This window comes from Belonocnema kinseyi, chromosome 4 (assembly GCF_010883055.1).
Source record: "Belonocnema kinseyi isolate 2016_QV_RU_SX_M_011 chromosome 4, B_treatae_v1, whole genome shotgun sequence".
NCBI classification, from domain to species: Eukaryota; Metazoa; Arthropoda; class Insecta; order Hymenoptera; family Cynipidae; genus Belonocnema; species Belonocnema kinseyi.
Genome location: NC_046660.1, coordinates 106,009,996 through 106,023,971, shown reverse-complemented (window position 1 = coordinate 106,023,971; position 13,976 = coordinate 106,009,996). Strand labels below are relative to the sequence as shown.

General features: G+C 31.4%; 1 protein-coding gene across 4 annotated transcripts in view; it reads left to right on the top strand.

Annotated features, from left to right (window-relative positions):
• LOC117171913 (allatostatin-A receptor-like) overlaps positions 1 to 12,791 on the top strand; it is a 90,796-nt gene extending 78,005 nt beyond the window's left edge. For 2 of the 4 annotated variants that reach the window (XM_033359568.1, XM_033359567.1), the window contains exon 5: positions 12,048 to 12,791. In XM_033359568.1, the coding sequence (XP_033215459.1) occupies positions 12,048 to 12,112 (65 nt within the window). In that variant the 3' untranslated portion in view covers positions 12,113 to 12,791. The remainder of the gene's footprint in view (positions 1 to 12,047) is intronic. The other 2 variants (XR_004466937.1, XM_033359570.1) reach the window with 2 other exon arrangements.
• The last annotated feature ends 1,185 nt before the right edge of the window (positions 12,792 to 13,976 follow it).

The following is a 13,976-nucleotide window of genomic DNA, read 5'->3' as shown; positions in this document are numbered from 1 at the left end:
GTCTTCCCCACTTATTCTCACCTCGTGTTTCCCTAATTCTATTGTATTGGATGAAATGCTGTCTAGAGACTGCAAGAATTCTTTTCCCAAAAATATTTTACCCAGAGAGGAAAATTTAATTCGAATATCGTCGATTTATTTTCGAGGTCTAAATCCTCTGGTTACTTGTTAAAACGTATCCAAAACAAATAAAGCGTATGGATAGGAATTTTCACATTATTTATCATGAATTTCACGTTTGTCATTGAATCAATTCAGTGATTTCAAATCGTAGATCAATTAATTCATACTATTTTCCCCACTTTTCCACTAGTATGCCAGAACAGAAAAGTGTGGCGACAAATAGTTTATAAGAAATGTATGACGGCGAATGTTAGTGCAGTGTGGCACGCCTGAAACGAATGACCTCGGATACTAATGGTCCCGAGTAAATAGCTTTACATAATGACTTTGTGAAGCTCTTCGCCTCGGATACTTACTAGAGATATTCATCAGTGACGTGGATCGTTTGATTGCAGCGAAAGAAACGCATTATTTAAATAAAAACACGGGAATTCTAGATTAAGCTAAAAATCTATAACCCCACCCCCCTTGTACCAACTCGTGCAATTCCCTTCCTCACTTTTCTCATATGAACTCCCTGTTCCCCGGTTAGAACCGAGTAAATAATTGTTATCGATCCACCACCTGATGATATCTCCAAATAACTTAAATTGAAAAATAAAAATTTATAATGACCTCTTCGCATAGGATTTTAAATCCACTCATATGCGCCACTTTCAAAATCGACAAAAATCATAATCAACCACCATACAACCACTTGTTGGTTATGGTTTTTTGTCAATTTTGAAAGTAGCGTATATGAACGCATTTGACTTCCTAGACGAAGAGATCATTATACATTTTTCTTTTGTAATTTAAGTTATTTGGAGACATCATTGAATTGTGGATCGTAACAAGTGGTCGTGAGAGGGTTGATTATGGCTATTTGTCAGTTTTGAAAGTGGCGCACATGAGCGCATTTGAAATCCTAGACGAAGATATCATTATCAATTTTCATTTTGCAATTTAAGTTATTTAGAGACATCATTGAATAGTAGATCGTAATAAGTGGTAGTGAGGAGGTTAATTATGTTTTTTTTTTTCAGTTCTGAAAGTGGAGCATATAAGCGCATTTAAAACCCCATAGGAAACTCCCTTCATAAATGCGTATTGCAAGCTTTTTATTTTGCTGGTCATCACTTCGTAAAATTTTGGTACCTCCATATCTTGGACAATTTTCAAAATTTTCCAAAAAAAATTATGGCGCATATGAGCGCATTTGGAGACGAAAGAATCCATGTCCCCAACTTCATATTGCATATCACTGTTGAGGATTTAACACCGGCGTTACACTGCCCCCCCCCCCTCCAAAATATATCTTTGTTAATTAACTAGCGCCAAATTTTTTAGTGGTGGCGTATTTGAGCGCATTTGAAGCTATGAAAGATAGGTATGATGAATTCGGAAAAATGTTATTAGTTTGGAAAAATCACGCCAGCCCCCCCCCCTCCCATTTTGATAGCTGATAACTCGGTTATCAATGTGGCGCAAAATTTGTTCTCTATGACGCATATGAGTGCATTTGAAGATCTTCAAGATCATGTGATTTCAATTTTTATTTTTCAAATGCAAGTCATTTGCAAGTCTTTCAAATATTTTTAAATCACTTGAGATCGCATTTACGGTGAAAATAATTGATATATCTTTTTTATATGGAGTAAAAATATAAAATCTTAGGCATGAGTGAGGGGGGTCTTAAAAATCTTATGAATGCTTATAACAGGGAGAGTCTAAAATTAAACAAATAATCCTTACTTAATTAATAAACGCTACCTGCGAAATATTTGACAGTTTTTCTCGCCCCCTGGCTAAATCTAATGTAAATTGATTAAGAATTTAAAAAAATAGATATTTAATGCATTAGACAAAAATCTAATTGTATTTTCCATCATAGATAAAAAGACTGGTATTAACTTAAAAGTTTAAAGTAACGTAATAAATAACACTAATTCAAGTAGCTTTTTGTCATCATTTGAATAATGCATTTTATATAGTCAGGTAAATTTTAATACAAATCTTTTCTTTTTTTTATATTTATTATCATTTATGTTTTATTTGCTCGTTAGATTCTTATTCTCGTTATAATTCACGAACAAAACTCCTCGATTCCAATGTCCTTAATTAAATTCTCCACTTCTCGTCTTTGCTTCCTGTCACTTATCCTTTTATAGTAGAATGAAACAAGTCTAATTCTGAAGAAAACCTGTTGAACCGCAATCGAATACTTTATCAAAGCTGAGGATTAAAAACTTTAATCAATCACGATTTCCTTAAGCTGGGAGTTAGGAGTAGAATCATATTTTTCAGTTCAAATTCCCTTGAAGATCTTTCCATGCTCTCAGTGACTGCTTCACTGATTCCTCGGGTTTGTTTCACAACCGTCGTCACAAAATCTGAAACTGACACGAGTTCTCAAGAATGATCGTTATACGTAGCTATTAAACTAGTACGACCGACATGACAACCTGACTGTGAATGCTGGAAGCTAGTCCCACTGCTATGTCCAATATAGAATCGAAAATAATTACATTACTCGTGCCAATCAATCAATTTTAATCATATTTACAAAATTTATCGATAAATAAAATAAGAGTACACTTCCGGAAAACACTTGGCCTCAGAGTTCCTTTTGAATTCAAATTAAATGTCCCTGGAGGATTTTCGTCGCAGATTAATAGAAGGAAAGTTCTTAATATTGATTACATTTTTCAAAAACTTGTTTTTTCAATTATATTGAAAATTATTTATCTGATGTAAAAATTTGATACATAAAATGTTTAGGTCTCACTGAAATTAATTTTTTCTAACTTTATTCTTAAAATTATTATTTTTTAAGAAAAACTGTAGAAGTGATTTTTTTTTCTTTTAAAACTCTAATGTAGAATAGAATGGTAGTTTTTCCGGCATAGGCATGATAAAGTCGGTTTTTGTGACCTTTCTTCGTTCCGCAAAGTGGCACATTATATATGGCTAATCTTCAGAACTGCCGTATAAAATCTTTTTATTGCAGGCTTCGGGAGTGATAAACTCACTAACGTGTTGGCCTTTAATTTAAAAGAATAATTGTGATGAAACCAACGCCTCAAAATCCTAAAAAAAAAATAAAATAAAGTTTTACGCGCCTGCCACATAAAATATGGTAGAAGGCGCTGCAGGCGCGTGAAATTGTTTTTTGAGGGGTGGAGAATGTTTCCAGCAAAAGTCAGTGAGCTGAAGGTATAGTCCTAGACGTATGCGAGCCGTAGATGGCGCTGAAGGCAAGTCGAAGACAAGTTGAAGGTGATGCGCAAACAAGCCGATTTAGTACATTTTTGTAAATTTATAAACAATGTAAAACTTGGGTAATTTTTGAAATTTTGTAAACTCTGGTCATATTATAAATTAGCGAAATTTTTCGAAAATTCAAGATGTTTAAAAATTGTAGTGTTAACTTATTACTTCGTGTTGTTACGAATTCTGAAAACTACCCCAAAATGACTTTATACGGCAATTTTTATGCGCAGCTCAAATTACGTATAAAAACAGCAGAATAGTCTTTTTAAGGCAGTTGTGAAGATTAGCGATATAAAGTGCCACTTTGCGGGACAAAGGATGGTGTCAAAAAGCGACTTTATCATGTCTATGTCCCAAAGAACAAGAGTTTGTAAATTATTAGTAAATTGAATTCCATATTGTATGTTATACAATACATGATTAGTATTGGAATTAAATTTTTTAATAAAATTGATGATTATTCAAATTTCACAATAAAGTTTTTCATTCGGAAATGTTTAATGAAAATAAAATAAAATCAATTATCACATTATGCATTATTATGTTTATATGACATAAAAATATAAAAGTAGACTTTGTTACACATGTTATTGTAAGTGTCCTCCCTCCCTTCCACCTTAGATTTTTTGATATGATTTTTATACAGGTAACACTGTTGAATAAGCGGATTGATTTTATTTCATGTTTAGCATATACTTTCAAATGCAAAATTTTATTCTGCAATTTGAATAATGATCAATTTTATTATTAATTTCAATGTTCTGTACTAATAATGTATATTATATACCATATATAGAATATGCTATGCTCATAACGCAAAAAAATCTTGTTTTCTACATTACAGTAACTTTTGTATGCTTAGCGTATACGATATATTGTTTTTAACCATTTTTTTATATTATACCCTTCAGTGCCTAATAAACAGAAGTGCGTAATAAATTGCAGTGCTTTCAAATTATAATCAATTGTATGTACTTGACTATTAATATTCATACTATAATTTATTATTATGTAAACAAATTCAAAAGCTCTATGGTTAAATCAAAAATTTAACTCATTTTTTTCCTTTTTAAATTTTTTCCTCGAGTATCTTTTTTGACTGCCTTCATCATCTGCGAGGTTCTCTCGTACTTTACTCTACGGTGGTTTTGAGTAATTGTTCGCCGAAACTTCCATCATCCCATAATGCAGCTATAGAATTCATACTATTACGTTCTGTTCATTATTTTTAAATCAAAATAAATTAAATACATATCTTTATGAAAAGAAGGTTTTTGAAGGCATTTATGGAATATTTTTAAGGTTTACAAAAACTAACAACTCTCAAGTCACCTTACAATTTTAGTTTTTTCCTATCCTTCAGGACGGAAAGAGACTCTTCTGAAAGTGAGATATGACTGTATTTTCAATTTTAACACAATGAAAGGAAGAGTTACTGGAAATAAAATATGGGTGTATTTCAGCTTTTCACATAATGGGAAGGAAGTCTACTGGAAAAGGGATAAGTGTGTGTTTCTACTCAGCCTTTTTTTACATATAGACTCTTTAACAAACAACGCTACAGCCTAAATTGAATAGCAATGTGGTTCCATTTTTCACTATACTTTTTATAACATCTACATGGAAAGAAATTTAAAGAGATTTATTCACGGAACTGCTCCTTGATTTTATTACACCTTTAGCGTGAGAAATAAGATCTCACAACCCTTGCTTTAAAAAAAAGATCGTTGATTTAAAATCAGTGATGTGATGAAATTAAGGAGCAGTTCCGTGAATTGATCTCTTAAAATTTCTCTCCATTTACCTTTAAAAAAAACCACTAACCTATTGGATTCCCTTTTTTATATCTCAGTATTAATAGAAAATACATAATGAAGAGAAGGACTACAGGAAATAGGGTAGGATGTATTTACATTTTCGGTTAAACTTTTTCTAATATCACTCCTTAAACAAATACACTTCCCCATTGCATGCACATCTTTTTACGGGGTCCCTAGAAGGTTGTTTCTAAAAGGTTGTTTCCTTTTATGCCAAAGCTTGGCACAATATTAGTTATAATGTTGTCACTTTCATTTACGTTTGGGGGAAGAAATTTTCGACGTAAGGAAAATTTTCTCTTCTTAAGAGAGAAAAGATTATTCGATACTATTTATATGCCAATTGTGCCACTAAAGTTCAGTTTATTTTATTGCTCGATTTTTTTCGCACGATTTTCATGCTCATCTAAGTCTTGATAAAAGACATTTGCTTGATTCGAAATCGAGTGTTCCTGATTTATTATATTCTTTATTATTTGACCGTGTATAAATAAGTTCCGCTAAATGTAGTGAGCATATAACAAATATTTTTGGCGAACCCAGGGAAAACTGAAAGGGCATATAAGATCACTGAAATTCGAGGAGCGTAGACCTAATGTTTCCTGTGTTATTATTTGAGCATATTTACTTACTCTCATTTTATAGAGTTTTATTGTTATGTTTATTAATACTTTACAGTATTCCTCTACTAAAAATCGAAAAATAATTACCTACAATTTTATAAAGAAGTGACATTGAAAATTTTCATTATTATTCATAGAAAACTCTCAAACAGGTTTATTTTTCAGTAATTTTTGGTTGTCCGTAACACTATTTCTTTTGTAAAAATACTTATTAATTCTAATCAACTTAATTTACGTTTAAAACGTTCTCAAATTTTTTGTTTTTCTTGCTCTCTTAGCAGCCTTTATAGAGAAAAATAATAATAACATTAAAAATTCTGACAAGGTTATTTTAGAGAACTTTCCTCTTTAAAGGAAAGATAGGAAATTTCATTTTCGAGGCCAGAGCCTTTTTTCTTCCATTTTCTCTCGGACTTGGGAAAATCCGTGGTAAAATTTGACCTTTTCTCACGAAACGCCTTAACGACTCTTTCGCGTCCTGTTAGCTTTCATCTCTTACTTAGAATCACGCATTCCGAGCCGTTGTTGGAAATCCCTCGAGTAAATTTTTGCCGGTAGGTGGGACAGCTTAAAAAGCTCGCATTCTTCTGGGAGTAATAATTCAAAGGCACAGAATTTATGTGGCACTAATTTTATACGAACTCTCAAAAGGATAACTTGTTCTGAAACTTATTTATTAATTGATTGCAGAACTTGATAGAGAAGAAAAATACTTATAGTTGAATGAAGGTCTAAAATAAAAAACTTTCAACAAATTTTCAAAGTGCAAGTATGCTGAAAAATCTCACATTCATGTGCATTATGGAACTGAGAAAAACTCAAAGTCTACAATTTAAAATGGAAGCGAATGGAACATGAGCAAAAGTAACTTTAAAATGTAATAATGGGCAAAAATTGTATTTAAAAAATAACTAAAGCATACTTATCAACACTTTCAAAGAGTTATTAAAATGTCAGTGTTTAATTTTTTTGTAATCATAACTGAACTCAGAAGGTTAATTTTTCATTTGATTTTTCAAAATTTGAACCCTTTTTCAATTTTTCATGCATATATATTAAAAATGGCGCATTCAAATTCGTTAATTTGGAATTTTTTCATTTTCAAAATGACGAATTTCAAAGTGTAATTTTTAAAATTTCAGCAGCAAAAATGTAAAAAAGTTGAAATTTCAAAATGCCTGCTGAAAAATGAACCTTATTAGGTAGTGTAAATTTTTGAAACCAAACACTGCGATATTATTTATGTTTTAAAAGTGTTGAAAAGTAATTATATATTTAGTTACTTTATAGTACAGTTTTGGCCTATTTTTTATATTAAAGCTACTTTTGTTTATGTTATGTAAAAAATGTGACATTTTTCTGTATCCTTGGACTCAGAGAATCAAATTTAGGGTAAGGGGGGGGGGGGGCAGCGCCAACTAGTTAACAGTCAATGTTTTTTTTTAAGTTAATAATATGTTGAAATGATCCATTTTTTTCTCATTTCGAGTTCTACATTATTGTATATCATATTTCTATAAGTATTAATCACGTGAAAAAAAATATTTTGGTAATTTAATTATTTCTAACAAGCTGTATTTTGTCGGCTTTGTCCCTCGCCGGAAGGCAAAGCCTTCTGCAGCTTTTCATGAAAATCAAAACATTTAAAGATAAGAAAATATGATGGTTTGCTTCTGTGGTATTTTATGTACTGGAAAAATTACCTTTAAAGATATCCAATAAGAAGAGTAAGTTACTTTGAATAAAAATAGAGATAGCTGTAATATAACCTCTTGTTTGTTGACATTCTACTAGAAACATATTTTACGCAATGTTTCTACTGTACCAATACAAGAAAACTGCATACCGACCGGATTGATAATAACAATATTTAGTAGTTTCCTTCCATGGACATAGGAAACAAGGGACTAGACATGCAATTGCGGGGGTGATGCAATGAGGAGGGAGGTCCGCCACCTTTTGATGTCCCGCGACAAACATGGCAGCGCCCACATGTTTATATTTTCATGCAGTTTGTCGGCAAAAATGCTCGTGCGCATAATCATATAGCACATCGTAAGATGGCGGCTCTCGCCACTCATGGAATTCTCCCCCCTCCCTTGGATTCAACCTCGCTCGCCAAGTTAGGATGGCATGCCTAGTCCCGTGTTTCCTATGTCCACGTTTCCTTCATGTAGCCCACAAGATAAGTTGCTGTTCTACATTGCCAAATATTTATCGACGGAACTTGTGACACGTGTTTCACCTAAGCATTTCTAAATATTATTTTTGTCGGGCCTGCCTCCCTGGCCAAGCCTCCCTTATTTATGGGAATTATTATATTTTGGACTTGAATTACATCTAATTAATATAATTAGATTGTGTGATATTGTTTTATCTGCCAAAATATCAAATTTTTATACTGTAAGTATTGTCAATAAAGTTGAAAAATTTATATTTCTGTCAGCGAAACTTCCATCCTTTCTAGGTAAAAATTGTTTTCTGCATGATTTTTCTTTCACAACGTCAATTTTCAAGATTTTAGTAAGTAACACTATCTCTCTGCTAAAATAGATTTATTTGATGCAAAGTAGAACTAAAATTGTTAAATAATAGTAATGATATAAGGTCAATCGCCTTTCCATCACTGGTTGGCGCCCCCCTCCCTCTTAACCTACTAATAATAGTGAATTAATAAATTAATGGCATCAATTAGTTCCGAGAAAATTGATAATTATTTTATGAAAGTATCAAAATTTTTAAAAATAAGGTCACAACCATCTTCAGCAAAATACAGTGAAATGACCCAATTGTAATTTTGTATTGTAAAAATGCTTTAATTGGATTTCTATAATAATTAAATGTTTTAATCTGGTTTACGTTTGCAGAAGAACCTCGAGTTTAATTGCAAAAGTCCTTTTTTTAATATCGAAATTTCGATGTGTAACTCCTGCGGAAAATTGTCTAACAAGCATAAAAATAATTGGCGACTGAATCAATTATTTCTGGAAACCTGCATTTTTTCGGAATTTCTTTGATAAAGAGACTATGGAATAGAACTTAAAGAATTAAATCATCATATTAAAATCAAAATAATAAATACAACATTAAAATAATAAAACATATAACTATTCTTCGAACCGACTGAACCGACCGATGGAACCGAATCAATTCAAGAGGTGGTTTTTCTATTGTTTTCCTCTCTCCTGAGCAAATATTCAGGCTGATTTTGTTTAAACTCATACAGTAATTCTAAGTCCACGCTGGTAAAGAAAAATTTTGACAGGTACATACCCAGCGGGGTTTTAAAATAAAATGTCATAGTACAATAGGTCTTTAATCCCAGTGCTACGAAATTTTAATGGACTAGCCTAATAAGACAATAATAGTAATAATAATAAATATTCTCCAAACCTTATTATTATTATTTATCGGGACTTTCATTAACTTAATGGAAAAAATACTTCAGTTATTTGTTAAAAGTTATATTTGAAAGAAAAAGTTTAGTCCGAAGTTCAGAACTTTTTGGCAACGACCGCTAAATGATACTTCCAGTAAATTTTTTTATCTCAAAGTAACCCTATTCGTTGAAAGAAATAGTACAAGGATAAAAGTATAAGAAGAAAATATACTTAAACACTCACGTAAATTTTATTGTAGAAGCTTTTTAAAACTTATAAATTTTTCATAGCGAATTTTTTCTGCTTTCTAAAAGTGAACTTAATTCGTTATTATACTAGGTACTAGACGCTCTTATGTTGTTGTCTCACTGAGTGGAAACTTTAATCAAAAGTTGTTTCGAGACAAGGCAAAAAAGTAAACAGTCAAGTCGAACATTAACATTTACTTGAAACTTCCACTTTCGTGATTTCAATATTTATTCCACTTTTCTTCTCAGCTTTACATTAATTTAATTAAAAATTCTTTTATAATGAAGATATAACGAATGTTCTTTGGAACTATTTAAAAACTACGTCTTACTGTCAGGGGGGGGGGTAATAGGTTTGTGACGATTTATGACGTAGGGCATGTAAAATATATAAATGTGAATAAATTTGTTTGAAATAGCTGAAAAAATGAAATGTAGTGATTTTATTGTACAACAAGTAAAACATCTAAATACAGACTCTACAGTCTTTCTCTTATTCCTCCTTTTTCTCATTCTGTAAATAATTCATAAAATTCATAAAATATCATCTGACTTCTACCTTTCCCCTTCTTTCCCGTGTTTTGCTTATTAGTGAACTGAATTAACAGAACCTGATAAGAAAGTCCAACTATTTTCCGGTGCAATTTAATTTTTTTTCAATTTCAAATTCTTCTATTTGATAAAAAATTCATTTTTTTAAATTGAAAATTAATATTATTAAATGAAAATTTAACAAATGCATTTAAAGTTAAAACCCAATCGTTTTTTGTTGAAAATTCAACTTTTCAATTTTTCATTAAGAACTCATATTTTTTGTTGAAAAAACAACTAATTGATTAAAAGTTGAACTAATTTGTTAAATATTTATTTTATTTGTTGAAGATTGAAGTATTTTTTTGCAAATTCATTTTTTAAACTTAAAACTATAATCCCTTACCTAAATCTTAACTACTCCATTTTAGGTTGAAAATGTATAGTTTTCAGCTTAAATTCAACTTTTAAATTTTACATTGATAATTAATCTTTCGTTAAAAGATCAACCACTTGGTTGAAGGTTGGACCATTCTGTTCAAAACTTATTTTATTGGTTTAAGAATAAACTGTTCTGTTCAAAATTAATTTCTTTGTTGTTGTAAATGAATCGTTTTAATTGGAAATTTGACTAATTTTTTCTAACTAATTAATTTAGTTAAAACTTTAGATTCTTCGATTTTTAATTCAATTGTCTTCAAAAACATTCAACTTTCTAGCTTGAAAAGTCGAACATTTCGTTGGCACATCATCTCTTTTGGTCAAGAATTTATCTATTTTGTTAAAAATGCAATATATTTCCACTCGAAATCTTGAGCGTTTGATATATTGAATTTAATATGGTACATATGGGCAGATTTAAATCGAAATTTTTTTCTACAAAACTTTTATTTCGCGTCTTGCCTTCAAAAATAATCGACACTTATTTTTTTATTTCAATGCGATACTCGAAAATCGCGAGATATGATTTTTCAAAATTTGATAATCGGAAAAATCATTTGTTTTCAATCGCTCACTGTAAAAGAAGTTTTTAATAGAAAAAAGGATTCTTGTACTGAAAATCCGCATTCGCCCACAAGCTTTGCAAGATAGTAGCATGACATACCTCCTTTTTTCATAACAATATAGGGCATTTTTATAAGCAATTTTATTTATTTTGAACTTGGAACGTTATTTCCGTTTTTACCTTAAAATTGTTGTTCAAGATTCTCCAAAATTTAGAAAAAATTTGAAAATGGCGAAATGAAATCTCCAAGTGTCACGAATTTTCATAATCCGCCGCGCACGTTGCAGCGAGCGAGCTAGCGAGCACACATCGACGACGTCGCGTGCAAAATTCGTAACACTTGGAGTTTTCATTTCTCCATTCTCAAATTTTTCCTGCATATTTGAGAATCTTAAACATAAATTGCAAGGTAAAAAAACGGGGACAAATGTTCCAAGTTTTATATAAATAAAATTGTTTATAAAAATGCACTATATTATTGTGAAAAAACAATAGGAGGTATGTTATACTATTTTTCAAATCTTGTGGGTGAATGCGTATTTTTGATACGAGAATAATTTTTTCAATTTAAAACTTCTTTTACAGTGAGCGATTGAAAACAAATGATTTTTTCCGATTACCAAGTTTTGAAAAATCATATCTCGAGATTTTCGAGTATCACATTTAAATAAAAAAATACGTGTCGATTATTTTCGAACACAAAAAGCGAAGCAAAAGTTTTGTAACAAAATTTTTGATTGTAAATCTCCCATGTAATGACCCATATACATTATTTTATTTGAAAGAATTTATCCCCTATTATTTCCCTATTTTGCAGAACAAAAATCACTCTATTTTTAGTTTTTGAGACTTTTTTTGACTGTGATATCTGTTAAATTATTATGTTTGTATCTTTCGTGCTTCATTTTAGGGGTTTATGAAATTAAATCGAATACGTATAAAATTTTGACCTAAAAAGGGACATGTTTTTAAACAGCCCCTTCGTTTATAGAAAATTTATTATACATAATTAGCAAGTGTATCTCTCTTGTATAAATTTGGACTAAAAGAGATATTTTATATTTCAGATGCGGGAAACTACACTTCAGCTGGCAATGCAAAACGTGACATCAAGGATGAACAAGTTTTTTAAACTGTGGTAGAGTACTTAAATGCAAATTATTTTACTAGGGTAAAAAGAAATAAGTCACAGAAATGGAGATCCTTAAGAAGTTAAATAAAACAGGAAAAGAAATACTTGTAATGAAAATCAAGTGCTTAAAATTTTACGAATAACATTTTTCAATTCAGCGATATTTTATAAAGTAAAATCACAGGGAGCCCCAGGAATCAATTTGATCTTTAAATTGTATAAAAATGGTGCAGCAAGTTTATCTGACAAAAGATAAAATTTATCTGACGCAAATAATTATTTGACATATGTGATATGTCAAACGGCTGCGTCTAGGTTCATCGAAAAAGTTTTCTCCATAAATTTGAAAATCCTCGCGGTATTCATTTTTGAAATCGTCTCACATTATTTGAATGATTTTGACCAAAAAATCATTCACCTACTCTTACAGAATACATAGGCCGCATTTTGGTTTGTTTATAATGATTTTTTTTGTTCACAAATTTCAAAGTCTTCATCAGGGTTGACAGAAACTAAGAGTTTGTTCAACAAAAGTAGAAGACTGAACTTGACTGACTGTTCATGTCCTCCGATCGCAGAAGCGGAGAGGGAAGACGGGTTAATCAAAGTAAACCCCATGTATTCTGTAAGTATAGGTGAGTGATTTTTGTTTAAAATCATTTATATAAAGTGAGAAGATTTAAAAAAGAATACCGCGAGGATTTTCAAATGAATGGAGAAAAGTGTGTCGGTGATCCTAGACGCAGCCGTTTGACATATCACATCTTTCAAATAAATATTTGCGTCAGATAAATTTTTTCTTTCGTCAAATAAATTTTATCTTTTGTCAGATAAACGCGCTACAGCGTTTTTATCTAGTTTAAAGATAAAATGTATTCCTGGGGATTACTGTGATACTATCCCAAGTAGTTTGTAATCAGAGTGCTTGTTTCTGCGAGAATTCAAGCTCTAAATAGAATGTGTAAGATAATGTGATACTGTAAAAAGTGATATGATGTAGTTATCTCAAGTGAGATTCATTAAAACTAAAATCATCAAAATTATGTTAACTTCATTAATTTGAATTAGATTCTCAAGTTTATTGGGTCATACGATTTCCATGCACACTATCATCGAAAATTGTCGATACCACTAGGGCAAACACTATTAAAAATCACTGACGACTTTAAAACGCAATTACCCGTTCGAAAAAAATATAAAACTCGAATTTTGTACCCGGACTTCAACCCATGGCATCTCTGAAGATTGTTATAACAAAACTCTTAAATCTATACAGCACAGTTTTTGAAGTTTGATCTTCAATTGAAGCCAAGAAAACTTTTAAAAACTTCACGAGCTCACAAAGTATAAAAAAAAATGCATCGTATTTGCGTCGTGTTTTAGTGGGCAGTCACTGCTGGAAGAAACGTTGGACACTTTTAGTCATATCTCAGGAACCCGTAAAGATGTTTGAAGTTTTGTCTGCCGAAATTTAAGAAGATACTTTAAAGGCTGCATTCGACGCGAAATTTTATAGCTTTCCAATGAATTAAAACAAAGTTTTTTGTTCTTTCTTTGAATGAGTCATCACGTTTTAAAGTCAGCAGTTTAAAAAAAATCATATTTGCGCTAGTCACACAAACATTTTCCGAGTTACCCGTGTAGAAATTTTCCCGGTTAGCCCTAATACAACACGGTTTCTGGCCGGATCCCGGTCGGGCTACCCCTGGCTGGGTTTCATGGACAGGAACCGGGCGGGAGCCGGTCGGGCTACATTTTTCTCGAATCACGTAGTCCAGGGCCGACCGGTTACTGACCGAACCAACCCTGGTTATATCCCATGGTCGGGATCCGGCTGGACACTGCTCAGGTTAATGTTTTTGTA